Source organism: Dama dama, chromosome 4 (assembly GCF_033118175.1).
Source record: "Dama dama isolate Ldn47 chromosome 4, ASM3311817v1, whole genome shotgun sequence".
In the NCBI taxonomy this organism is placed as follows: domain Eukaryota; kingdom Metazoa; phylum Chordata; class Mammalia; order Artiodactyla; family Cervidae; genus Dama; species Dama dama.
In genome coordinates this window covers 53,013,772-53,040,684 of record NC_083684.1, presented here as the reverse complement: position 1 = coordinate 53,040,684, position 26,913 = coordinate 53,013,772, and the positions used below count along the sequence as shown (strand labels likewise).

Here is a 26,913-nt window from a genome sequence, read left to right as displayed (position 1 = left end):
GAACTCCAGGCCCCCGTTGATCTCCGGACCCTGCCCTGTGCCCACTAGGAGGCACCCCTGCCCAGGCCAGGCCTCTGGCCTAGAATATGGACCACACCCAAGGGAGGTTTGACCTGTGACCCCGCCCCCAGCCTACCGCCCTGTTACCTCCACCTCCCGCCTCACCATTGACAAAGACAGCGAAGCGCAGGAAGTCCAGGTAACGCTCGCCACCACAGGGGTTCCAGCCGATGTCTGGGTACCCTTTGGCCAGGAGCATGGGGCAGCTTTGGAGGCCACAGCCAGCCAGGTAGGACACCACCTGGGCGTAGAGGGAGGCTCAGCCAGGGGCTCGACCCACACTACCTTCTTCGCCAAGGCTCAAGTCCCTGTCTTCCCCAGGACCTCTGCCATCCGATTGTCTCTGGATCCCTCAGCCAATAACCCTCATCTTCCACCATCATCTCCCCCCTGGACCATCGCAGCCACCTTCTCCCTGGGCTCACTGTTCCCTTAAACCCCCAGTTTGTCCCCCACACAGTCAGAGGGACCCTGCAAATACCATGATGCCATCTCACTTAGGGCTATGCCCAAAGACCCTCCATATAGCCTGCCTTTGTCACCTCCCTGCCCTCACCTCCTAGCACTCACCCTGTCTCCCTCTGCTACAACCACACTGGTCTCTTTGCTGTTTATCAAACTTGTTGAGTTCACTCCTGCCCCAGGGCCCTTGCACTGGCTGTTTCCCAGCTTGGAATGCTCTCCTTCCCCCTCCATGTCCGTATGGCCCCTGTCTCCTTCAGAACTTTACCTATCACTTTCTCAGTGAGGCTTTCTGTGACCACTCTTGTCTAAATTTGGGCACACCCTTCCAACACTTGATATCCCTCCCCTGTTTTTTCCTCCTTAACACTTGTCACTTGCTAATACACCATGCATGTGTGCATGCTCCGTCACTTCAGTTGTGTCGGACTCTTTGCGACCCCATGGATTGTAGCTCACCAGGCTTCTCTGTCCATGGAATTATCCTAGCAAGATTACTAGAAGTGAGTTGCCATTTCCTCCTCCAGGGGATCTTCCCAACCCAGGGATCAAACACGCATTTCCTGCAGCTCCTACTTGGCAGGCAGATTCTTTACCACTGAGCCACCTGGGAAGCCCTTATTTTATATATTTTACTTATATATTTACTTATATATATATATATATATATATATATATATTTACTTATATATTTTCTTATTCATCATGTTTATTTTCCATCTTCCCAACTAGAATGTCAGCTTCACAAAGACAAGGATTTTTTACCATCTCAATCACTGTCATACCCCTATTGCCTTGGACAGGTCCTGACACATAATAGGAGCTCAATAAACATTTGTTAAATAAATTATTTAACTGTCAGAGAGTGTGTACTGTTTTGTAAATGCTTTTGTGGGTTAACTCATTTAATCCTCAGAACAACTACATGAAACTATTTCTATTATATTCATTCTACAGATGAGGAGATGGAAGCCTGGAGATTTAAGTCACTAGTCCAAAGCCACACAGCAAAGGGGGGCAGTGTGGAGAGTTGAACCTAAGTTGCTGAACTTTATAGCTGCTGCTCTTTACCGCTATACACAGAAGCAGGGAGCGCAGATGGCCAAGAAACATGCAAAGGCCACATGGCTGGGGAGGTGGGGCTTGGATTTTCACTCAGCTCTGGGGTCACAAAGAAGCAGATACAACTGAATGACTAAGCGCACACACACACCGTGACTGAGTGACTAGGTCCTGTTCCTTTCCTGAGATTATTCCTCTTGTGATTCAGTTCTGGATCCTGCACAACAGCACCCCTAGAGTGTATCCCAAATCTGCAGGTGCCCCAGGAGGTCAAGTATGGGCCAGGCCTCTTCCCTCCATACCTTCTCCAGATCCTGCTCCTGCAATGCCAAGGCCAGCTCGTTGTTGTCGATGACAGAGGCAGCTGCCACGTCCAGGGGAGTGGAGCCCTGCATGCCTGTGGGGGTGAGAGGCAATGAGAATGTTCATTAGAGGTGCCTGGCTGACTGTCTTACTTTTGTTTATCTCATCTCCTCCAGGAAGACTTCCTTGACCACCTCTTTCCCAGCCTGGGTCAGGTGCCTCCTCTGACCCGTGCTTCCCCATCCCAGGCCTGAGCAGTCCAAGCTGTCTCAGTCCAGGATGCGTTTGTCTTCCCCACTCCACTGTGAGCCCCATGAGGGCCAGGCCCAGGGCTATCTGGGTATCCCCAACACTACTCATTACAGGGCCAGATTTGGGGTGGGTTGAGTTCCCCAGGTGGCATTGGTGGTAAAGAACCTGTCTGCCAATGCAGGAGACATAAGAAATGAGGGTTTGATCACTGGGTTAGGACGATCCCCTGGAGGAGGGCATAGCAACCCACTCTAGTATTCTTGCCTGGAGAATCCCATGGACAGAGGGGCCTGACAGGCTACAGTCCATGGGGTCACAAAGAGTCAGACATGACTGAAGTGACTTAGCATGCACACATGCACATTTGTTGAATGACTGAGTGAGTCAGCGGAGAGTGGGGCCCGGCCTGGATGGACTGCCAGGAGTGGGCTCAGGGCTTCTTACCCAGGCCAATGCCGCTGTTCTCCAGCAGGTAGCTCAGGTGGTCGAACATGGAGCGCTGGTTCTGCCGGCTGATGCGGCAGAAGTAGCAGAGGAAGCGGCAGCAGCTCGTCACCATCTTGGGGAAGCGGATCTCCTGGGTGGGCAGGGTGGGCCAGTGGTCAGTGCCTGCCCCCCTTGGCCCCCTCCCCTGAGCTCCCTGGGCCACACAGCCCCTTTACCTTGGATTCACCACCCCCAAGGACGTTCACCATGACCTCCATGACTGTCTCGTGCATGCCCAGTGCCCTCATCAGGTTCGGGTGTTGGTAGAAGACCTTGTTGTTCATGATGTTCCTGTGGACAGGCCGAGTGCATGGGGTCAAGTCCATGGCAAGCCCCCAGACCTTTGGGGGAGCCATCACCTCGACTGTGGTAAGAGTTCACATTTACTGAACTCCTAGTTTGTGCCCGGCACCGCCCCCTTTACTGATCTGAACTCATCCAAGCCTCATGTCCATTCTGGAAGGCAGGAGCTATAATTATCCCTGTTTCACAGACAAGAAAACCAGGCAAAGATCCAAGGTGGGCTCCCCTGGGGCAGACATCTCTAGCATGTTGCATGTTGTATTGCCAAGTGCCTAGAAAGGGCCTGGCATATAGTAGGTGCTCAACAGATGTTTGTTGGGTGAATGAACATGGCATACTTGACACTGAGTGAGTGCTCAAACCTAGTACTGTTGCTATTGGGCTTCCCAGGTGGCTCAGGGGTAAAGAATACGCCTGCCAAGCAGGAGATGTGGGTTTGATCCCTGGGTTGGGAAGATCCCTCGGAGAAGGAAATGGCAACCCGCTCCAAGATTCTTGCCTGGGACAATGAGGCAATCCCATGGGGGACTGGGCTACAGTCCATGGGGTTGCAAAAGAGTCGGATACAACTTAGCGACTAAACAACACACCTGCTCACTGAAGCCACATCACGACTCCGAGAGGTAGGTGTGGCTCTTTCTCAATTTACAGACTGAAGCTCAAAGGGTGCAAATCTTGTGCCAAGAGTCATAGGCAAGTACGAGAGGCTCCCCAGGAGTGAGTGGAGAGGTAAGGGGAGACAGTCTAGCAGCTGGGAGGAGCACACCACCCCGAGGATGGGGCAGAAGTGGGGAGGGGCACGTTGCTGCATCCAGAGGACGTGAGGCGGCGACAAGCTGGAGCCCAGAGGGCTCCGGTCTCTTCCCGGGGGGAGGGGCGGGGCTCAGCAGGGAAGGGAGGGGCCCCAGCAGGGGAGGGACAGGATTCAGCAGGGGGCGGGGCTTCAAAGGGGGAGGGGACGGGCTTCAGCAGGGAAGGGGAGGGGCCTCAATAGGTGAAGGGCGGGGCCTCACCCGATGCTCTGGATCATGAGGTTCTCCTCCTGGGGGCCCATCTGCACGATGAGCAGTGAGCGGATCTGGCCGAGGCACTCCAGCAGGCTCATGGTGTCCTCCACGGAGGAGGGGGAGATGGTGTAGGCCCGGGGCAGGGCGCGCAGCAGCTCCCCGAGCCCATCGTACTGCCGGTGCAGGAGGCTGAACATGGCGCGGACCAGCTCCGGGCTCTGCACGTAGTCCTCTTGGGCCCAACGCACCACCGTGTGGGACACCAGCTCTTGCAGCGACTCTGGAAAGGGGACACAGGGTCTGAACGGTCTTCCCAGAACAGGGCTATGAGCCAGAACAATGCAAGAGGGGCCCTTCTTGCCAAAGGGCTTCTCAGTTGCTACCAGTTAAACCCCACTCTACCCCTGCCAGGACTGGACAGATGCTGGCAGACTCTGTTCTATATAGCCCTAAGAGTCTCTGTCATCTTCACCCTATACCCAGACCACAAGAGCCCCCTTTTCAAGAGGAAAAAGAATGTGTACCACCAGATACACAGTACTAGAGAGCTATTAGGAGCATCTTTGAAAGCACAAATGGTAATTCCATTAGTTCTGTAAAGCAAAGTGAAGTGAAAGTCGCCCAGTCGTGTCCGACTCTTTGCGACCCCATTGACTATACAGTCCATCAAATTCTCCATGAGAAGAATACTGGAGTGGGTAGCCTTTCCCTCCTCCAGGGGATCTTCCCAACCCAGGGATTGAACCCAGGTCTCCCACATTGCAGGCAGATTCTTTACCAGCTGAGCTATCAGCAAAGCCCTTGTTCTGTAAAAATGCAGCCAATTTTGGGGACTTCCCTGGTGGTCCAGTGGTTAAGATTCTGCGCTTCCAATGAAAGAAGTATGGGTTTGATCCCTGGGCAGAGAACTAAGCTCTCATGTGCCAAACGATGTGGGAAAAAAAAAAACAAACAAAACCCAGCCAATTTTTCATCATGGGAGACAACAGACACAAAGAGAAACTGTGAGGACATTGGTGGCATTTGAAAATAATGTAAAAAATGAACTGTTTTCTTTCCCGGGTGATTTCGCCAGGACTCTCCTCCCCTACATCCAGCATCCATTTCTCTCTCTATTGCTCTTTCTCTCATGGCACTTATTCTTCCCAGGATTTCTGGGAAAGAAGATAGATGTTTCCCATCTCTCAGGGTTAGGAGAAACCTTCTTGCACTGGCACTGAATGATGACCTGTGACATGTCCTACCCTCTGTCCATCTGCTCTATACACTTTGGACCCATCACATCAGACTTCATATTCAATACCTCTCCTGCTCACTTGGCTCCAGTCACGCTGGCTTCTAAATGCACCAAGGATGTTCCTGCCTCAGGGCCTTTGCACAGGCTGTTTTTTCTGTACCAATCATCTTCTCCCAAATCTTTGGATCCTCTCCCCCCATTCTAACCTTTCCATCTTTGTCCCTCTTTCTTCTCTACTCAACTTCGTTTTTCTTATTAGCATCTATGGTCATTTGACATTATGGTATATATATATATATATATATGTATATATACATATATATATATATCTTTTGTAATATTCTAAACTCCTTCAGGGTAGAGACTTTGAATCTTTGTTGTTGTTTGTCCCTAAGTCGTGTCTGACTTTTTGCGACCCCATGGACTGTAGCATGCCAGGTTCCTCTGTCCTCCACTGTCTTCCAGGGAGTGTGCTGTGTTTAGTCGCTCCATCATGTCCACCTCTCTGTGACCCCATGGACTGTAGCCCGCCAGACTCTGCTCAAATTCATGCCTATTCAGTCAGTGATGCTATCTGACCACCTCATCCTCTGCTGCCCTTTTTCCCTCCTGTTCTCAATCTTTCCCAGCATCAGAGTCTTTTCCAATGAGTCGGCTCTTCATATCAGGTGGCCAAAGAATTGGAGCTTCAGCTTCAGCAACAGTCCTTCCAATGAATATTCAGGGTTGATTTCCTTCAGGATTAACTGGTTTGATTTTTTTTTGCAGTCCAAGAGACTCTCAAGAGTCTTCTCCAGCACCACAGTTCAAAAGCGTCAATTCTTTGGTGCTCAGCCTTCTTTGTGAATCAACTCTGTAAATCAACCATACATGACTGCTGGAAAAATCATAGCTTTGACTATATAGACTTTTGTTGGCAAAGTGACGTCTCTGCTTTTTAATATGCTGTCTAGGTTTGTCATAGCTTTCCTTCCAAGAAACAAGCGTCTTTTAATTTCATGGTTGCAGTCACCATCCACAGTGATCTGGGGCCCAAGAAAATAAAATCTATCACTGCTTCCACTTTTTCCCCTTATATTTGCCATGAATCAATATATTCCCCAGCTCTAACAATAGCGCCTGGCCCAGAGTTGGTCCAATAATTTATTAAATGTTATAGAATAAACTCTGTAGCAATGTCAGGGACTCTGTCCTTGTTATATGGTGCTAATACATAGTTTGTATAATGACCTACTGGTCCAACATTTATTATGACTGTTTTCCTATCCCTCAACACAGTAATTGTTTCACCAAGAAATAAAAGAAAAACAATGAAGAGCCTTGGAAACCACGGTGGTGCAGGAGTTGCCCCCAGTCCTAGGTTGGAGGTGTGGCTCCCCTCTGGCAGCCATGTGCCACGCTATTTCAACACACACACTGTGCAGGCCCCGCGCTTGGGCCACACCTCCAGCAGGCCTCCTCTCTCACCCCACCCTCCACTCCTCCTCTCTCATTAATACCACCTGCCCATCCCTCGTGCCACTCCTGGGCCTGTCTTGTAGCCAGAAGCTCCCTAAGCACAGGGCTGCCTGGCCCACCCCCGTCTCTTCCCTGGTGGCCCCAGTCCTCACGGGGTTTGCGCTCCTCGGCAGGTGGTTCCTCCTCCGATTTCTCCTCCTTCTTCTTCACCAGCCGCACCTTCTCCAACAGGCTCATCAGGCGACTGCCCAGGGTGGCTTCTTCCTCTGGTTCCTCCTCTTCCCCCTCCAGCTGAATTCCTGGAGGTGGTCAAGAAGGGAAGGCATGTCATTCATCTGTTTGCTTATTAATCTGCTGAATCATTTACTTCTTTATTCATTCACGTATTCACACATTTATTTCTCATTCATGTGTGTGTGTTCATGGGGTTTTTCATTTATTTCTTTATATGTTCATCTATTTGTTCACTTATTCATTCTTTGAATTGTTTGTCTTTTACACCAACTACTACAAGTATCTTCAAAGAACTAAAGGAACCATGTCTAAAGTATTAAAGAGAAGTATGACAACAGTGACTCATCAAATAGAGACTACTGATAAAGAGGTAGGACTTCCCTGGTGGTCCAGTGGTTAAGAATTCACCTGCCAATGCAAGTGTCTTAGGTTCGATCCCTAGTCCAGGAAGATCCCATATGTTTCAAGGCAGCTAAGGCCAAGGGCCACAACTACTGAGCCACACTGTAGAGCCCACAAGCTGCAACTGCTGAGCCCACAAGCCCTAGAGCCTGTGAAATAAGAGAAGCCACCACAATGAGAAGCCTCCACACTGCAACTAGAGAGAAGCCCCTACTCGCTGCAATGAAGACCCAACACAGCAGAAAAAAAAAAAAAAAACCAACCCAATAATAAAAAGAACTAGATACAAAAATAACTATATAGAAGCCAGTACAATAACTGAAAGTACAATAACTGAAATTTAAAAATTAGAGAGGCACAACAGCATATTTGAGATAGAAGGAGAAAGAATCAATGAACTTGATTCATAGAACAACAAAGGTTATCCAGCCTTAATAAAAGAATGAATAAAAATTAACAGAGCCACAGAGACCCATAGTATACCATCAAGTATAACAACATATGCATAATGGGAGTCCTAGAAGAAGCAATGAGAATGGGGCAGAAAACTATTTAGAAAAATAATGAAAAAAAAAAGAAAAATAATGGCCCCAAAGTCCCAAATTTGATGAAAAATATTAATCTACACATTTAAGAAACTCAGCAAACTCAAGTGGGATAAATTCAATGAGTTCCACACCTACATACATCATACTCAAACTGCTTAGAGGCAAAAGCAAAGAGAAATATTGAAAGCCAGCCAGAGAAAAATGAGTCATCACATACAAAAACAATCTCAGTAAGATGATCAGCTGACTTCTTATGAGAAACAATAGAGATCAGCCAACCATCCCGCAAGCCATCTTTCTTTTTATTCACCCAACCAGCCAGCCATCTCTTTACTCACTTCTTTATTCAGCTGTTCTCTCCATCAGTTCACACACTTGTCCATTCACTTATATGCCAGCAAATTTGGAAACCTCAGCAGTGGCCACAGGATTGGAAAAGGTCAGTTTTCATTCCAATCCCAAAGAAAGGCAATGCCAAAGAATGCTCAAACTACTGCACAATTGCACTCATCTCACACGCTAGTAAAGTAATGCTCAAAATTCTCCAAGCCAGGTTTCAACAATACGTGAACCGTGAATTTCCAGATGTTCAAGCTGGATTTAGAAAAAGCAGAGGAACCAAAGATCAAATTGCCAACGTCTGCTGGATCATAGAAAAAGCAAGAGAGTTCCAGAAAAACATCTACTTCTGCTTTATTGACTATGCCAAAGCCTTTGACTGTGTGGATTACAACAAACTCTGGAAAATTCTGAAAGAGATGGGAATACCAGACCACCTGACCTGCCTCTTGAGAAACCTGTATGCAGGTCAAGAAGCAACAGTTAGAACTGGACATGGAATAACAGACTGGTTCCAAATAGGGAAAGGAGTATGTCAAGGCTGTATATTGTCACCCTGCTTATTTAACTTATATGCAGAGTACATCATGAGAAACGCTGGGCTGGATGAAGCACAAGCTGGAATCAAGATTTCTGGGAGAAATATCAATAACCTCAGATATACAGATGACACCATCCTTATGGCAGAAAGTGAAGACGAACTAAAAAGCTTCTTGATGAAAGTGAAAGAGGAGAGTGAAAAAGTTGGCTTAAAACTCAGCGTTCAGAAAACTAAGATCATGGCATCTGGTCCCATCACTTCGTGGCAAATAGATAGGGAAACAGTGACAGATTTTAGTTTTGGGGCTCCAAAATCACTGCAGATGGTAACTGCAGCCATGAAATTAAAAGATGCTTGTTGCTTGGAAGAAAAGTTATGACCAACCTAGACGGCATATTAAAAATCAGAGACATTACTTTGCCAACAAAGGTCCGTCTAGTCAAAGCAATGGTTTTTCCAGTAGTCATGTATGGATGTGAGAGTTGGACTATAAAGAAAGCTGAGCGCCAAAAAATTGTTGCTTTTGAACTGTGGTGTTGGAAAAGACTCTTGAGAGTCCCTTTGACTACAAGGAGATCCAACCAGTCCATCCTAAAGGAAATCAGTCGTGAATATTCACTAGAAGGACTGATGCTGAAGCTGAAACTCCAATACTTTGGCCACCTGATGCGAAGAACTGACTCATCTGAAAAGACCCTGATGCTGGAAAAGATTGAAGGCAAGAGGAGAAGGGGATGACAGAGGATGAGATGGTTGGATGGCATCACCGACTCAATGGACATGAGTTTGAGTAAACTCTGGGAGTTGGTGATGGACAGGGAGGCCTGACGTGTTGTAGTCCACGGGGTCACAAAGAGTTGGACACGACTGAGAGACTGAACTGAACTGATAGCCATTCATCCGTGTGTGTGTATGCGTGTGTGTGTGTGTGTGTGTGTGTGCGCGCGCGCTCAGTCATGTCTGAATCTTTGCAACCCCATGGACTGTAGCCCATCAGGCTCCTCTGTCCATGGAATTTCCCAGGCAAGAATACTGGAGTGGGTTGCCATTTCCTCCTCCAGGGGATCTTCCCACCCCAAGAATTAAATCTGGTCTCCTGCACTGACAGGTGTATTATTTACCACTAGCGCCACCTGGTGGCTGGGGCTTCCCAGGTAGCTCAGCTGGTAAAGAATCGACCTGCAAGGCAGTAGACTCTGGTTTGATTCCTGGGTCAGGAAGATCCCCTGAAGAAGGGATAAGGGGTAACTCCAGTATTCTTGGGCTTTCCTGCTGGCTCAGTCACTAAAGAATCCGCCTACAATACAGGAGACCTGGGTTCTATACCTGGGTTAGTAAGATCCCCTGGAGGAGGGCATGGAAACCCAACCCAGTATTCTTGCCTGGAGAATCCCCAAGGACAGAGGAGCCTGGCAGGCTGCAGCCCATGGGGTCACAAAAAGCTGGACACAACTGAGTGACTAAGCACAGCATAGCGCCATCTGGGAAGCCCATATGTACATCCATCCAAACACCCACATAAACATATCCTTCCACATCATCCACCTGTTCACTAATATGTTCATTCATTCAGTCATTCATTTTACCAACAGTTACTTCACAAGACCTGTAGATATTTAAGATCAGAAAATCTTAGGAAAACTTCAAGACAGGTCTCAAAAGAAAGTTTGGGAGGTGGATTCTCTGATCTCCTCTCTTACCACAGTGTGTCAGCAGGTCTTGATGAAATTCGAGCAAATCCTGTCGGACCTCTTCAGGGAGAGGACATTCTTCCTCATCCTCAGCAGCTTTGAAGTGCAATAGCATGTTGATCTAGGCAAGGTCAGAGATTAGAGTGAGAGATCCCAGAGCAGGAACTCTGAGGTTGAGCATCAAATATCCAACTGTGAGTTCCTGTCTAAGCTCATGAATCAGTGAAGAATATCTGGGTGGCTAAAGGTTCGAAAGGAGTCAGGGTCAGTCTGCAGTGGCTCAGAAATCTGGTTCAGAGAGAGGTAAGAGAGTAACGGAACTTTCCTGGTGGCTCAGACAGTAAAGAATCTGTCTGCAATGAGGGAGCCCTGGGTTCGATCCCTGAGTTGGGAAGATCCCCTGGAGAAGGGCACAGCAACCCACTCCAGTATTCTTGCCTAGAGAATTTCATGGACAGAGGAGCCTGGTGGGCTACAGTCCATGGGGTTGCAGAGTCAGACACAGCTGAGCGACTCACACACACAAGAGAGTAACAGTTAAGTGTATCAATAGGGTCAGAGGTCAAAGTCAGACTTAGAGGTTGAGTATCACCCGTGATACTCAAGGGCAAGGGGAGAGGCTGAGATTGAGGGGTAAAACAGTAAGCCAGCTGGAGTCAGGAGTCAGAGGACCTGCTCCTGGGGTGGGGAGCGGAACTCGCGAGTGCGTCGGGCTGTCTCAGCTGCAGTCATGGTGAAGGCTTTCATGAGGATGGCATAGCGGTCCCTCTGGTTGGCCTGGAGCTTGTCCACATAGCGCTCTGCAAAGGCTGCCAGAGATTCCACACGGTGCTGTAGCTCTTGGTCACAGAAATACTCCAGCAGGTTACACATCTGTGGGATGATAGCCATGTGGTAGGTGGGATGGTGGTGAGACCATGACTTCCTTGAAACTCTTCTTGCCTTCCCTCCCAACTCCACGGCCCTGTTCAGGTCGAGCCACCACTGTCTCCTGCCTGGATCCTCAAGGCGGCCATCTCCATGGTCTCATCCTTCTAATTCACCTCCCACAAGGAAACCAGAGAGCTCATTCAAAGCCAGCAGCACTCCCCTGCTTTATGCCCCTCCACGGTGCCCCACTACCTTGGGGCAAAGTCCAGACTCCAGCCCCACCAGGCCCTGCATCTCCCAGCCCAGAGGGATGGAGGCTGGAAAAACAGGAAGAACCAGCTCACCTGTAACTTCACAGACTCGGGCAACTTCATCTGGAGCAGCCCCTCCTCCAAGTCCTCTTTTTCCCCCTCTGCTGTCTCCTCCTCCTCCTCTTTTTCCTCATCTTCCTTCTCCCGTGCCTCTTCCTCCTCGTCCTCCTCCTTCTCCTCCTCGTCCTCCTCTTCCTCCTCCCCTTCCTCCTCCTCCTCCTCCTCTTCCTCTTCTTCTTCAGTGAATACTTCAGGCTCAATCATCTTCAAGATCTGTTTCACATCCTCATCGCCAAAGATGCCCATCACCTAGGGGACAAAGGCTGGCTCTGTCACTGCAGCCTGCACGGCTCCCGTAATCAAGTCCCAGCCTCACTCCCCAGACCTGATTCTCCAGCACAAGCCAGATTCATCGCTGCATTGACTGGATACAATTCCTCCTACAAACAGGAATGGCATCCCCCTGTCCCACCATCCACCTTCCTTAAGATCCTCCCAGATCCATACCCTGTGTCCCATCTACACAGCCCAGATCACATAGCCAAATATGAGCACTTCTCCCTTCACAAGTGAATGTCCTTTCTCCCAAACCTGAGCATCTCTGACAGGACACATCCTACATCTGATAGAGGCCCTCATAGCTCCCAGTATATGCCAGCTCTCAGTGAACATAATGGAGATGCTAAGAGATGGAAGGAGAGGGGGTAAATGAAAGGGAAAATAGTGGGGAAAGAGAGAGAAGAATGAATGGGGGAGAACTGGGTGACTGGGTGGATGAATAGATAAAATAGCAGAGGTGTGAAGAAGTCTATGGATAGGTGGATAATGGATTGAAAGGTGAAGGTAAAGGGGGAAGAAGAGATGGTGGGTAGATGGATGACAGGGTAAATGATGTTTAGAGAGGTGGGTGGATACATGGGGTTTGATAGACACATAAGCAAGTACATGAGTGGATAGGTAAATAGATAAATGCATAAGTAACTACGTACTGGGGTGGAATGGATAGATGGATGGGTGGACAGATTTGTGTATGAAAACTGGATAGATGTTTATATGTAAGAATCATTAGATGGGTAGTGAATGAAAGAGTACATGAAATAAAGAATGGATAGAAGGATGGAGAATGAGTGAATGAGTGGGTAAATGAACAGGTGTAGATGGTTGGATGGATTTGTGGGTACTTAATACATATAGATAGAGAGATGCATGGATTGATGGACAGGTAGGTGGAAGATGGAAGAATGGATGAATCCGTGGATGGGTGGATGAATGGATATGTGGATGAATGGATACACAGTGGAAGGAGAATGATGGTTGGATGTATGAAGGGAAAATAGATAAATAAATAAATGGGTAGGTGGATAGATGAAATAGTGGATGAAATGATGTATGGATGAATGGAAGGTTGAATGGACAACTAGATCGAAAGTTGGATAGATGGAGGCAGGGATGGATGGAGAGATGGATGGATAGATAATGGGTGAAGACTGGAAGGATAAATAGATGATGAACTTTTGGATGGGCAGATGGGGGTATGTTTGAATGGACAGATGGATGGATGGAAAGGTGGGTGGAGGATGAATGATGGGTGGTTAAATGATTGAACAAAAAGAAGGAAGATGAATAGATGACAGATGAATGGATGGAAGGAAAAGTGAATGAGTAAATGATAAAAGGATAAGTTGGAAGGTGAAGGGTGTATAGATGGAGAGATGAATGGGTGGGTGGATGCATAAATGGGAGGGGGAATGTATGCAGGTATAGGTGGATGAATGGACGTATGGATGATTTGGTTGCGGAAAAGACCGGGACAGAGGGGAGCAGGAGGAAGTCCTTACCAGCAGGGTGGACACCAGCTTGAGCACCGGCACAAACTGGAACTCCACGGAGCCCCCGACTGGGTCACGAGCGTGCTGCCCACCATCTCGCACCGCCTCTCCCAGCATTCTGAGTGCTTTGTCCCGAAGAGCTTCCAGAGGGATGCTGGGGCTGAGGCGGGCCGGGGCTTCTGCCGCCCCAGCAGCTGGCAGGGCAGCCACGAAACACGGGGCTGAGAAATGGTGCGGAGGCCGCAGCGAGGTGGTGACGCCGACGCCAGGAAGCCCGTGGTGGCGGGGACCGTTGTCCGCTCTCTTTCCGGGTGGGAAGAGAGTGATGGCGCGGGTCTCAGACGTGAGGGGCACGATGTACTCAGAGAGCATGGAGCGGCGGCTGCGGCAGGCGCTTTCCAGGTGGATGCTGATGAGGAGGTCGTAGTAGCCTGCTCGCAGAGGGCCGGGCAGGTGCGCGTCCTCCAGGGCGTGCAGCAGCTGCGCCTGGTCCACGTGGCTGCACAAAGCATGGGCCACGCGGTTGTTGCCCAGGGCGCACACCGCGCAGTAGAGGCGGAGGGTGTGCGAATGGAACCGCTGCAGGTCCAAGCGCTCAGACAACTCCAGGATGTCCATGCATCTGTGGTGGAAATGGGCCACAATCAGAGACAGAGCGAGCGGAGGAGGTGAGAGGCAGAGACATAGACCAGAGAGGCAAAGAGGTGCTCAGGCGAGTGATGGTGGTCCTAGCAGGGAATCCCAGTGTTCTGCTGGATCAAGATTCTGTGAGGTCTGCGGAGCTGAGTCTAGGAGAGTTTTTAATGGTTCTAGAAGTCCCTCACTGATCTGGGGGCTCCCTGGGAAACATCTGGGGTTTATAGGATGGTCTGGTACCCTGGGGATCTAAGAGTCCAGGGAAAAGATCCGGTGACTGTGAGATGTATGTGGGATTCCAGGTTGGGTCTAAACCCCACTCTGGCAGGTCTGAGTACCCTGGATATATTTGAACACCACCAGAATGTAAAGTTCGTCAGGACAGGACATTCCTGCCTGTTTTGTTTGTTTGCTATATTCCCAGCACCTAAAAAGGACTAAGCACAAAGGAAATCAACCCTGAATACTCATTGGAAGGACTGATGCTGAAGCTGAAGCTCCAATACTTTGGCCACCTGATGCAAAGAACCGACTCATTGGAAAAGACCCTGATGTTGGGAAAGATTGAGGGCAGGAGGAGAAGGGGATGACAGAGGATGAGATGGTTGGATGACATCACCGACTCAATGGACATAAGTTTGAGCAAACTGCAGGAGATGGTGAAGGACAGAGAAGCCTAGTGTGCTGCAGTCCATGGGGTCACAAAGAGTCGGACACGACTGAGTGACTGCACAACAAATGTGATCAACAAATATTTGCTGTAGGAACAAATGAATAAATGGGTGTGTCTGGGGACTCTGGGGATGGGTCTGAATCCCTCTGGGTAGGTCTGAGCATTACTAGAATGGCCGTTTACAAGAGCTTGGTGTCTCCAACCTGGAACGCTGTTGTCACACAGGAGGGGCTCAGAGCTATTTGTTGAATGAGTGAATAAAGGAAAGATGAAGCATGTTGGGAGCCTCCTGGGGTCACTCTGGGATCCTGGCCACATTTAGAGTTGGTAAAAAACTTTGCTGTCATCCATGAGAATACTGTCTAGCTGGGTGTGTCTGAGTCCCCTGGAGTGAGTTAAAGATTTCCATGGGACACATCTAAAGTCTCCCTGTGTAGGGTCTCCCGAGAGACCCTAGGGTGTATCTAAGCCTCTCTGAATAATGTTCAAGACCCTCTGAAGTATACTTGAGGCCCCTGGGGTGTTGTGTGAGCTTCTTGATGTGGATCTGGCTCCCTGAGATGGGTCTGGAGTCCCCTGGGGTGTTATCTGGACATGCTTGGGCTGAGTCTGCATCTCCGGAGGTGAGTCTGAGCCTGCTGAAATGGATTGAAAGCCCCCTGGTGTGCTATCTGCGGATAATAGGGTGGTCTGGGGGCCTCTTGGGGTGTTATCTGGAGCCCCAGGGGTAACAGGGAGGGGGCACCCAGTGGGATCCAGACCCCAGAGGGCTTGAGGTACCCGCCCCACCCCTGGGCGCCGGGGCGGGCCCTGACCGGTTCTCCTCGGGGACGTGCAGCGCCATCATGGTGAGCGGCTCCTGGCACTGCACCGCCCAGCCGAGCCGCTCGCCCGCCCGCCGCGTCTCCACCTGCAGGAAGTGGTTGGGCATGCGGCTCCAGGACACGGGCATCAGCATCTGCACCTCCAGCCGAGGCGGGCACTGAGGCGTGGGGTTCCTGCGCTCGCTCAAAAACATGGCGGCCGACAGCGGCATGATGTTCTGGGGGGCGAAGAGGTGTGCACGGGTCAGGATTCCCAGTCCGCTGGATCCCACCGCTCTGCTTCCAGGAAGACCTCCCAGACTACACCCCCGCCGCACACACTTCAGCCTGACCTCCCGCACCTCCCTCCTCAGCCTGCCCCCATTCGCGCCCCATCACGGACCTTCTGTTTCCCCAACTCAAACTGGATCACGTTCTGGTGCGTGGGCAGGACAAAGACGGCAGGGAACAGCTTTGTGTTGGGTTCCACCTGGCAAGGGAAAAGAGGGCAGGGTGAGGAAGAGGATGAACTGGAGGTGGTGTTGACTCCAGATCCCAAACTCTAGAGCCAGTTACCCCAGGCTGATCCTGCTGGTGCCTACAGATCCAAACTCGGGCATGGGAGGCTCCACAGTGGCCATGAGGTTGCGCATGGACTGTACCACCTCTGATCCAGCAAGGCCAACCTTCTCCACCTCCTCAGGGGAAGCTGCCATCTGGGACTTTGCAGATTCATGATGGAGGTATATAGGCCCTCACTGTACAGTTCCTTTAATTTTGTTGTGTGCTTGAAACCTTCCATAGTCAAATGTTGAAAAGGAAAATACCACTTTAGAATTCTGGTCCATCCTAGGGTTTTCCTTGATTGGTGAAAAGGTGACTGGTACCACCCAGCCCAAGATGGAATATGAACCTCTCTCCAAGGTCAAGGCTCTGCTCTGTCTCCATCTTTCTGGATGTCAGCAGATGGTCTCCCAGGCACCTCCCATAGCCACAGTAGAGCTCTGGCCTGTTGTGAGGTTGTTTTTGTTCTGTCTCCCTGGGGCCTGTCCTCTTGGTGGACTGTCCTGGGATGCTAGGTCACGAGGATGCTATTGCTAAGTTGCTGAGGGGCTGGGCTCACCTGGAAAAAGGTGTTGCTCTCTTTGCCATTGGCGGTAAAGGTCATTAGGCCAGTGGCCAAGTCCACCAGGCAGCCAATGACAAGGTCCGTGTGGCTGATCCGGCCCTGCTGCCCGGGGCTCACGAAGTCTCCGCCCCACACCATGTAGCAGTTACTGCACTTGAGGCTGCAGGACACAGGGGTGGTCAGCACACTGGTCCCCAGGCGTTCTGAACCCCTGGACGCCCCCTTCCCCGAGCTCCCAGAACACCAGGACCACCCCCAAACACCCACCACCTGTAGACCCCGAGCTCCCAGAATACCAGGACCAGAATACCAGGACCACCCCCAAACACCCACCACCTGTAGGCCTGAGCACTGAAACCCCTCACCCCAGACCCTGAGCCCCTGGGAGCTAGAATTCTTAGGAGCTGGTGGTGGATTCTGGAAGGAGAAGGAAGGGGAGCAGAAGGAGAGAACAGAGAAAGGAGGTAACCTAGAAAGCAGATGACAAGATGGGAAAGGAGGCAACTTCCCTGGCGGTCCAGTGGTTAAGAATCCACATTCCAATGCAGGGGTTGTGGGTTCGACCTCTGGTCAGGGAACTAAAATCCCACATACCGTGGGGCAAACTAAGCCACACACTGCAACTCGAGAAAGCTTTGCACGCTGCACTGAAGACCCAGCGCAGCCAACATTTACAAAAAAAAAAAAAAAAGGAGGAGGGAAAACTCAGAGTAGGAGCCATGGAGAGGAAAGTAAGCAGGAAGACAGGAGGAAAGGAAAGGGAGGTGCCCAGCGTGCCTGCCCCCAACAGGGGTGTGCCCCACCCCTGCCCACACCTGCTGTGGATGTTGCCTTGCTCGTCTCCCATGGTCACCGTCACCGCCCGGACCTTGCTGAGGTCGAAGTTCATGTCGTGCTGGTGGTAGTCAGGGGTGACCCAGCCCACCCACACGCAGCTGGGCTCCTGGCCGGCAAAGACCCTCACGGAGTAATAGTACTGGGGAGGCGAAGGGGAGACCAGCGGTCAGTCCCAGGGCCTCCCTAGGACTCTTAGTTGGTTTCCCTGGATTCTCAGTGTCCCTGGGGGTTTGACAAGACGTTGCTGCATTTGATACCCTCTCTTTCTGTATTTACTGATGTATGTCTAGATCTGGGAATCTTTTGGGACAGTTTTGTGATACCCTCAAATTTGGGTCCCTCCCACCACTAGGCTATTTATCTCAGAAAATATTCCAGATTTGGGGAATCCCAAAACTACACTGGGATTATTGTGAATTCTGGCTCCCAGGAATATACTAGTGAAAGTGAAGTCGCTCAGTCGAGTCTGACTCTTTGCGACCCCATGGACTGTAGCCTAACAGTTTCCTCCATCCGTGGGATTTTCCAGGCAAGAATACTGGAGTGGGTTGCCATTTCCTTCTCCAGGAGATCCTTCCAACCCAGGGATTGAACCCGGGTCTCCTGCATTGTAGGCAGACGCTTTACCGTCTGAGCCACTAGAATAGTTAAATTTGGGGGTGGTGAGTTTACAAGGGTGAACCCAGATATGGGGGTCCTGAGTCTATGTTGGTTCATTCTTGGGATTTGGGGATCCCTGGGAGTTAGGTCAGCATGCCTCACGACTTCATTGTGTTCCCTGCGATTTTTAGGCCCTTAGCTATATGGATTTAGGGGTTCAAAGGGTTTAAGTCAACGTGTACAATATTTTGTGGTTTCCAGTAGATACTGGGGTATCCCCAGATAAGGGCAATTACTGGGGACTACGGCATGGAATTTGGAAGTCTGCTGAGGGTCCTTGGTTCGCACCGTGGTGGTATTGAGGATGATCTCAGGGTCATCACGGTCGTCAGCAGGCACCACCTCGTGAGGGAGTCGGGGCAGAGTGGGCGTGGCTGGTGGCTGGGTCATCATGGCGGCCTTCTTGGCCTTGAACAAGAACCTGGAGATGAAGAGGAGAGGCTGTCATGAGGCTCACTCTCCAGCCCAGCCCCCCAGCCCTCCCATCGCGATGGTCAGGCCTCCACATTCATCCCACGTACGTACGTGTGTGCATGCATGTGTGCTCAGTCATGTCCAACTCTGCAGCCGCATGGACTGTAGCCCACCAAGCTCCTCTGTCCATGGGATTTCCAGGCAAGAATACTGGAGTGGGCTGCCATTTCCTTCTCCAGGGGATCTTCCCGACCCAGGGATCAAACCCGTGCCTCCTGCATTGGCAGGCATTGGCAGGCGGATTCTTTACCGCTGAGCCACCAGGGAAGCCCCACATCCATCCTAACTACACCCCATTTCTAATACCCAAGGCCTCGCTTCTAGAGGGATGAAATCCCAATTGCATCAGGAGTGTCCACCTTGGAGGATCTCTGTGTTTTCGGATGTTGGGTTACCCAGATTTAAAGGTGCCTCTGGGAACATGGAGGTTGCCTTGGGGAGCATACAGTGGTCCTCCCAAGTCAGCAAGTCTCATGTGGGTGCTAAAGGCATTTGGGAAAGAACAGCTCTTCATTGTGGCACCGTCTTGTACACTGAAGGCATGTGGAATCCCCAGAGCCCCCAGCAAGCAGTACGTCTCCTCAAAACTGTGACAACCCAAAATCTCCCATCATTTCCACACATCCCCTCAAGAGACACAGAATTACATCCCACTGAAAACCACTGCCACCATAGGGGGAAAGCAGATTTGGTTTCAATCCAAGTTTAATGCCCTTTGAGGGTCTCCATTAAAGTTAGTTTTTTTGGGGGGGGATACATTTGAGACACAGAAATGACCCCAATGTAGAAGACCAGTGGTGTTCATTGGAATGCCTTGGGGGTATAGATAACTTGACCAAGAATCTGAGGTCCCCTTTAGTGTTCACAGATAGTGAAGTCCATTGGATGAAAAGCTTTGGGACCCAACAGATACCCCAAGGACCGTGGAGTTCTCCATAGACATAGTGGGGCATCCCAATTTTACATTCTCAAGGAAATTAGAGTATCCCAGAGAAATAATAGCCTTCACTTGAGACATAATAGGATCCCTCAGTAATCTGGGTCCACCTAGCACATATGGGACCACTTTGCAGTAGAGTGGGGTTTCTCAAGTTACTGAAGTTGCCTAATTGAGGGGTCCCAGGACAGACCCCCCAAACCCCACCCTGCCCCTGCCTTGACTCACCCTCTCTTCTTGTTCTTCTCTGTGGTAGCATCCTTCTCATTCTCTGCCCTGGCAGGCTGGGCCTCCACCCCAGCCTGGGCAGGACTCCCGGGTGCCCCCTCCTTGGCACTTCCTTCTTTGTTCCCCTCAGCCTCGGCCCAGTGCCCAGCTGAGCGGCGCAGGTTTTCATAGTCGGGATCAGGTTCCGCTGCCCGGGCCTCATCCTCCGCGGGAGGCTGCAGGCCAGGGGGTGCCAGCGGGGTGGCCCCTGCGGTGCACCGGAAGTGCTGGTGGAACTGGACCGGAAGGCTCAGCCGGAGAAACAGCATCTCCACCAGGCTGTTCTGGGAGCCCCAGGTGCGGTGGGTCAGGCGCAGGCAGGGGGGCGTATCCACAGTGCCATCCACACGGGTCACCTGTGCGGGGAGCAGGAAGCACTGAGCCAGGAGGTTGGGCTGGGCCATTGGTCCTAAACCTTATTACACACAGAGTCACCATTCGGCCTTAGAGCACCGTGTGAGAATTAGCCAGAGACTCACTCCTCTGGGTGGAGGAACTCCCATGGGACACGCAACCTGGCCATGGGTGCATTCACCTTCTGTCTACCTTTGTCTGGACACCTTTGTACATGAGCAACCCTGGTCAGAAACTGGAATCACTCAGGGAGCTTTCAAAACCTACCTAAGCACAGACTTCACTCCAGACTAGGTCATCCATCCATCCATCCATCCATCCATCCATCCATTCATTCTTTCATCCTTCATTCCATCCACCCACCCTTCTATCTACCCATCTATCCATTCATCCATCCATTCTTTCATTCTTCCATCCATCCAACCATCTATCCACTGTTTCACCCACCCATCCAAGAATGCTTCCACCCCCCCATCCATCTATCCACTCCACAAATATTTACTGAGCACCTACTGTGTGCCAGGCACTTTTCCAAGTGCCAGGAACACATCAGTGAACAGAACATGGGCCTTGCCCTCCTGCTTTCTTATGGAGACCTCTTGGGGAGAGCAGCCCAGAAGGGTCAGAGTTTTTTTAAAGATCCCCCAGAAGAATTTTTGTTAAATTTGTTGTTTTTGGAAATACAACACTCAGAAGAATGCACACATCATAAATGCACAACACTATGAGGTTCTGGAGAGACACGCCTATGTCTCCAGCACTCAGATCGAGAAATGGACCATACAACCAGTCCCCCTGGAAGCCTCCTCAGTGCCTGTTTAGTCACTACCCTCTCAAAGATAGTGAGGGATTCTGATGAGGAAAATGCAACAACCTGGCCTAAATAAGGGGTAGGAGCTGAGAGAGGGACAGGTGCCTGGCCTGTGAACCCAAAAGACAGACTCAGATTCTCTGGAGGCTCCATAAGCAACTAGAGCAGTGCCCTTTCTTTGATGCCCCACCTCAAGTTGACCTCATCAAGGACCAATTGCCAAGACAGACCTCTGTGCTCCATGTCAGCCAATGAATTCACCCCAAAACTGTGCAACCAAAACTGTCTGCAGAATCTTTTCCTCTCCTCTCTCTCCTTTCTCTCTTATAACTTCTGTCTGGAGACTTCCCTGGCGGTCCAGTGGTTAATTCTTTTTGCAATGCAGGGGACACAGTTTCGATCCCTGGTTAGAGAACTAAAATCCCGTGTGCGTGTGTGTGTGTGTGTGCGCGCGCACGCGCGCACTTAGTCATGTCTGACTCTTTGCAACACCATGGACTGTAGCCCACCAGACTCCTCTTGTTCATGGGATTCTTCAGGCAAGATTCCTAGAGTGGGTAGCCAGTCCCCTCGCCAGGGGATCTTCCCAATACAAGGATCGAACCCTCGTCTCCTGCATTGCAGGTGGATTCTTTATGCTTTGAGCCGCCAGTTCAGTAAAATCCCACATGCCCTGGGGGCAACTAAGCCCACATGCACAACTACAGAACCCACACACTCTGGAGCCCATGCACCTCAACGAAGATCCCCCATGCCACACGACACAGCCAATAAATAAATTAATTAATTTAAATAAGCCCTGTTTTGCCTCTGCTCCTTGACAAGTCTACTGATCATCTTCCTCCTGTGATTTGTACGCTAAGTAACTAAATGTCTGATTATTCATTCACAGTAGCGCCCTCCTGACTTAGCATACCACAGAGCAGCATCCATCATCCTTGAAGTGTCTATGAATGGGATCCTACAGTACGTGTTCCTTTGTGTCTGGCTTCTTTCAGTCTATGTCTGTGAGGTTCATCCATGTGGTTGTGGGTAGGTTAGTTGATTCAGTCTCACTGCTGTCTAACATTCTGTTCTTGGGGTTGGGAACACCATCTGGCAGTGGCAAGTATTGGGAGGTTCCTGTTGGGCTTCCCAGGTGGCACTAGTGGTAAAGAACCTGCCTATCAATGCAGGAGACCTAAGAGACTTGGGTTCGATTCCTGGATCGGGAAGATCTCCTGGAGGAGGGCATGGCAACCCACTCCAGTATTCTTGCCTGGAGAATCCCCTGGACTGAGGAGCCTGGAGGGCTACAGTCCTTAGGGTCACAAAGAGTTGGACACGACTGGAGTGACTTAGCATGCATGTCTACTCCACCATCCTCTCCCACCCCAGGGATCTCTCTGGTCTTTGTGGCCCCATTTTCTCCTCCTACAACTCACTGTCAAAAGGAATCTTTCCAAAACTCAAATCTAGACTGGATAGTCCCCTGTTTAAAGTCCTTCTAATTAAGATTTTAAAAAATAGAATAAAAGTCAGGGAGGGGGGATTCCCTGGTGGTCTAGTGGTTAGGACTTGGTGCTTTCACTACCAGGGTCCGGGTTTGATCCCTGGTTGGGAAACTAAGGTTGGACACGACTGGAGCAACAGCTCCAGCGACTTAGCTTTTTTGAAACTCAGCCAAAAAAGAAAAGAAGACACCCTTCTGTTTTTACCTAGCCTAAAATGCTTCCCCACAAATTATTTATTAATTACAAAGAGAAACACAGTAACTTGATGGTGGTAACGATAAACATACAGTCAAAGTTAATATAATCAGCCGTAAGACATAGTGCCATGGTATTCCTCTCTGAGACCCTGCATCAAGCAGAATACAACCTCACTGCTATGATGTTCCTGCCAAATCTGTGTAACCTGAACCTAATCGTGAGGAGACATGCATGCATGCTAAGTAGCTTCAGTCATGTCCGACTCTTTGGGACCCCATGCATTGGACTGTAGCCCGCCAGGCTCCTCCATCCATGGGATTCTCCAGGCAAGAACACTGGAGTGGGTTGCCATGCCCTCCTCCAGGAGATCTTCCCAACCCAGGAATCGAACCCAGGTCTCTTATGTCTCCTTGCATTGGCAGGCAGGTTCTTTACCACCTGGGAAGCCCGAGGAGACAGAAGACCTACCCAAATTGATGTATATTCTGCAAAATAACTGGTCTGTACCCTTCAAAAACACCAGTATCATAAAAGACAATGAAAGACTCCAAAACATTTTATATATATTAAAGAGACATAACAACTAACTGTAACGTGTAACCCTGGCTTGGATTTTGGACCAGAAAAATAAAAAGAGACATTATTACCACAACACAGTTTGAATATGGATTATAAATTAGGTAATAGTATGTATCGATGTTAAATTTCCCGATTTTCATAACTGCAGCTCTATAAGAGTATAGCTTGTTCCGAAGAAATGCATATTGAAATATTTAGTGGTAAAGAAGCAAGATGTCTCCAACTTATCCAAGTAATTCAGAAAAGAGAGAGAATGTATGAGAGGGAGATTTGGGCTATGCCTAGGAAGAGAAAACTGATGATCAGAAGGACAGTCATATGCCCCAGGTCACAAAACAGGGAAAGGGCCAACTCAAGGCCTGATTGTAAAGTACCAGCTGAAGCTCAGCCATGTGGAATTCAAGTTCTTCCCAGGTTGAGAAAAGGACCATCACTTTGGTCTATATGGAGTTTTTATGGTCAGAATATGACCATATTTAACCTTGAGAGTTTAACCTTGAGAGAGAGTTTAACCTTGGAGTTTAACCTTGAGAAAGAAAGGCACTAGGGTATAAAATTTAGGATACTCAGATTAATGAAGAGTTACTAAAAAATAAGTAACCCCCGGGACTTCCCTGGTGGTCCAGTGGTAAGGAATCCACCTTCCAATGCAGGGGACGTGGATTCAATCCCTGGTCAGGGAATTAAGATTCCACATGCCACGGGGCAACTACCCGAGTGCTACAACCAGAGAAGCTTATATGCCGCGACAAAGACCAAGCACAGCTCCCCCCCGAAAAGTAACCACCCCCAAAAAACCACCCTAGATAACAATTAGTAAGGAAGGTGCCGAAATGTGCCCAGGGATTTTTAAGCCTTGTTGTTGACTCAGCAGTAAAAGAATCCTCCTGCAATGCAGGAGCCATAGGAGACATGGGTTCTATTCCTGGGTTGGGAAGATCCCCTGGAAGAGGGCATGGCAACCCACTCCAGCATTCTTGCCTAGAGAATCCCACGGACAGAGGAGCCTGGCGGGCTACAATCCATAGGGTCGCAAAGAGTTGGACATGACTGAAGCGACTTAAGCACACAAGCAGAAACCCTTGGTAGGATCAAATAGTTACAAGGGCTGAAAATTTCCAGTGTGGTCACTTAATCCAGCTTCTCTTTCCTCCCTTCCCCCATTTTGTAGGCAAGCTACCCAGCTCAGAAAGGTGTGTTTTTGCCAAGGTTATACCCTACAATTAAAATTACCTAAATTAAAAGACACTTGCTCCTTGAAAGAAAAGCTATGACCAACCCAGACAGCATATTGAAAAGCAGAGACATTACTTTGCCGACAAAGGTCCATCTAGTCAAAGCTATGGTTTTGCCAGTAGTCATGTATGAATGTGAGAGTTGAACTATAAAGAAAGCTGAGTGCTGAAGAATTGATGCTTTTGAACTGTGGTGTTGGAGAAGACTCTTGAGAGTCCCTTGGACAGCAAGGAAATCCAACCAGTCCATCCTAAAGGAAATCAGTCCTGAATATTCATTGGAAGGACTTATGCTGAAGCTGAAACTCCAGTATTTTGGCCATCTGATGTGAAGAACTGACTCATTGGAAAAGACCCTGATACTGGGAAAGGTTGAAGGAAGGAGGAGAAGGGGGCGACAGAGGATGAGATGGCTGGATGGCATCACCAACTCGATGGACATGAGTTTGAGCAAACTCTGGGAGTTGGTGATGGACAAGGAAACCTGGCATGCTGCAGTCCATGGGGTCGTCAAGAGTTGGGCATGTCTGAGTGACTGAACTGATACCCTACAAGGCAGCCCTGGGAGCCCACTATCCTGACACTCACTTCTACAAGGTTGTGGTCTAACATATTAACGGAAGACAAAGAGAAGGTTGGGGAAGAGACCTGTGGCGAGAATGAGGTGTGGAAGCAGATCTGAGGGTGTTGAGTGGGGTTAGTCCTTACCTCATAGTGGGGGTGCTCAGGAGGCACGGCCTCAAATTGAGGAAGGCCTTTACTGAACCAGGTAGTGACCGGGCGCTGCATGTTGATGGCAAACGGCTCAAAACCTTCCTGGAGGCCGCAGATGGCAAAGAACCGCAGGGAGCTCACATCCTGGCCCAGGTTCAGGTGACCCACCTGGCCAGGTCCCAAGCTGCACACGGGCAGGAAGCCTGGTGGGAGGGGATAGATGGGCAGGGGTGAGGACAGGTGGGTGAGGCAGGGGCAGCCATGGGGAGGATGTGCCGTGGAAAGAGGGGTTGGAAGAGCGGGGGGCTAGAGGGGGCGGTGTAGGGTCAGGTGAGACGGAAGAAAACCAGAGAGGGGCCCCGAGGCTGGCCCTCACCATCCCCAATCTCGATGTCGCGGAAGGCTGTTTCTGAGCCGGAATCAGACATGAGGACCTCGCCATTGAGGGTGAAGATGATGGTGTTCTCTGTGAGGTCGATCATGCAGCCCACGACATCTCCTGACTGCCAGGGACGCCCAAATGGTTCACTGCCCAGGTGCCAGCGCTGACCCTGTGAAGAGGTGATGGGAAGACGTGGTGTGTGAGAGACATATAGAGAAATGGGGAGATACGGAAGCAAGGGGAGACATGTCAAGACACACATGCAAGGTGTCAGGTCCAGTGCATGGGGGACAGAAGAAGGGTCACCCCCACAGCGTACCCCATCTTTCCCCACATTTGCATCCATGGTCCTTGGAAGATAAGGGCTAGGCGTTCATGCTTTCCCTTCCTGTTCATCTCTCTATCTCATCCCTTTTGCCTGGGTTCTCTGTTGTTTTCATGGCTGGGACTGTAAAGACCACCCAAGTGGTCTTGGAGGGCTGGGGGAAGCAGAAAGTAGAGGAATGGAAAGGAAAAACTAACCTATCAATGTCCCCCATATGAACCCATCTATACCCATATACCCCAGAACAGATACATGAATAATGAGATGGATAGATGGACGGGAAGCAGGTGTGTGGCTGGATGGAAGAATGAAATGAAAGCTGAGAATTCACCTGGGTTGACGGAGGTGTTGGGTTGAAAGAAGAAAGTACAGACAGACACATAGGTCTGTGTGGGTGGGTGGATAAATAGATGACGTCTGTATGCATTAAATTATTGGATAGATGAATGGATAAATGAAATCACAAATTGGTTTAAAAAGGTGAATAGATGAACTGACAACTACCTGAATAGATGGAAACGTGGATGCCTAAGTGATTCGTTGGACAGACGAGAAGATGGATGGATGAATGGGCAGATGGATGGTTGGATAGAGAGATGGATGCGGATGGATGTATGCACAGAGAGAGGATGGAGGATGGAGGGATGAATGGGAAGGTAGATTCAAGGATGGGTGGACAGAGTGAGACACAAATAGAGAGGCAGGGCTGGACTGCAAGAGTGTGGGAAGGATCACAGAACCTGGCAGAATGGAGCCAGGGAGCTACTCACGCGGTGCCCATTGAAGACATAGGACAGGTCATCCGCTCCCAGCTCCACGTCTGGCCGCAGCTCTGGCCGCGCCCAGCCCACTCGCATCTCACCGGTGGTGACTGCCTCGAACTCGAAGTACCAGCGGCCGCTCTGCACCACATAGGATTTCTCTGCCCGGAAGATGCGCACCCGGTCCCAGCGAGACTGGCTCTCCACCTGACCTGCACATGGGGCCAGGCAGAGTAAGAGAGGCTAGGTT

The 26,913-nt window shown here is 50.1% G+C and overlaps 1 protein-coding gene across 2 annotated transcripts in view; it reads right to left on the bottom strand.

The window, feature by feature from the left end:
• Positions 1 to 26,913, bottom strand: part of RYR1 (ryanodine receptor 1) — a 125,040-nt gene that overhangs the window by 69,481 nt on the left and 28,646 nt on the right. For both annotated transcript variants that reach the window (XM_061139217.1, XM_061139216.1), the window contains exons 25-43: positions 26,673 to 26,875; positions 25,572 to 25,746; positions 25,190 to 25,398; positions 19,773 to 20,167; positions 18,422 to 18,554; positions 17,452 to 17,612; positions 16,631 to 16,796; positions 15,911 to 15,997; positions 15,520 to 15,746; positions 13,405 to 14,017; positions 11,600 to 11,875; positions 11,058 to 11,258; positions 10,395 to 10,506; positions 6,783 to 6,929; positions 3,942 to 4,215; positions 2,802 to 2,916; positions 2,584 to 2,716; positions 1,887 to 1,981; positions 166 to 301 (exon numbers count right to left, since the gene is read on the bottom strand). In XM_061139217.1, coding sequence (XP_060995200.1) covers positions 166 to 301; positions 1,887 to 1,981; positions 2,584 to 2,716; positions 2,802 to 2,916; positions 3,942 to 4,215; positions 6,783 to 6,929; positions 10,395 to 10,506; positions 11,058 to 11,258; positions 11,600 to 11,875; positions 13,405 to 14,017; positions 15,520 to 15,746; positions 15,911 to 15,997; positions 16,631 to 16,796; positions 17,452 to 17,612; positions 18,422 to 18,554; positions 19,773 to 20,167; positions 25,190 to 25,398; positions 25,572 to 25,746; positions 26,673 to 26,875 — 3,858 coding nt within the window. The remainder of the gene's footprint in view (positions 1 to 165; positions 302 to 1,886; positions 1,982 to 2,583; positions 2,717 to 2,801; positions 2,917 to 3,941; positions 4,216 to 6,782; positions 6,930 to 10,394; positions 10,507 to 11,057; positions 11,259 to 11,599; positions 11,876 to 13,404; positions 14,018 to 15,519; positions 15,747 to 15,910; positions 15,998 to 16,630; positions 16,797 to 17,451; positions 17,613 to 18,421; positions 18,555 to 19,772; positions 20,168 to 25,189; positions 25,399 to 25,571; positions 25,747 to 26,672; positions 26,876 to 26,913) is intronic.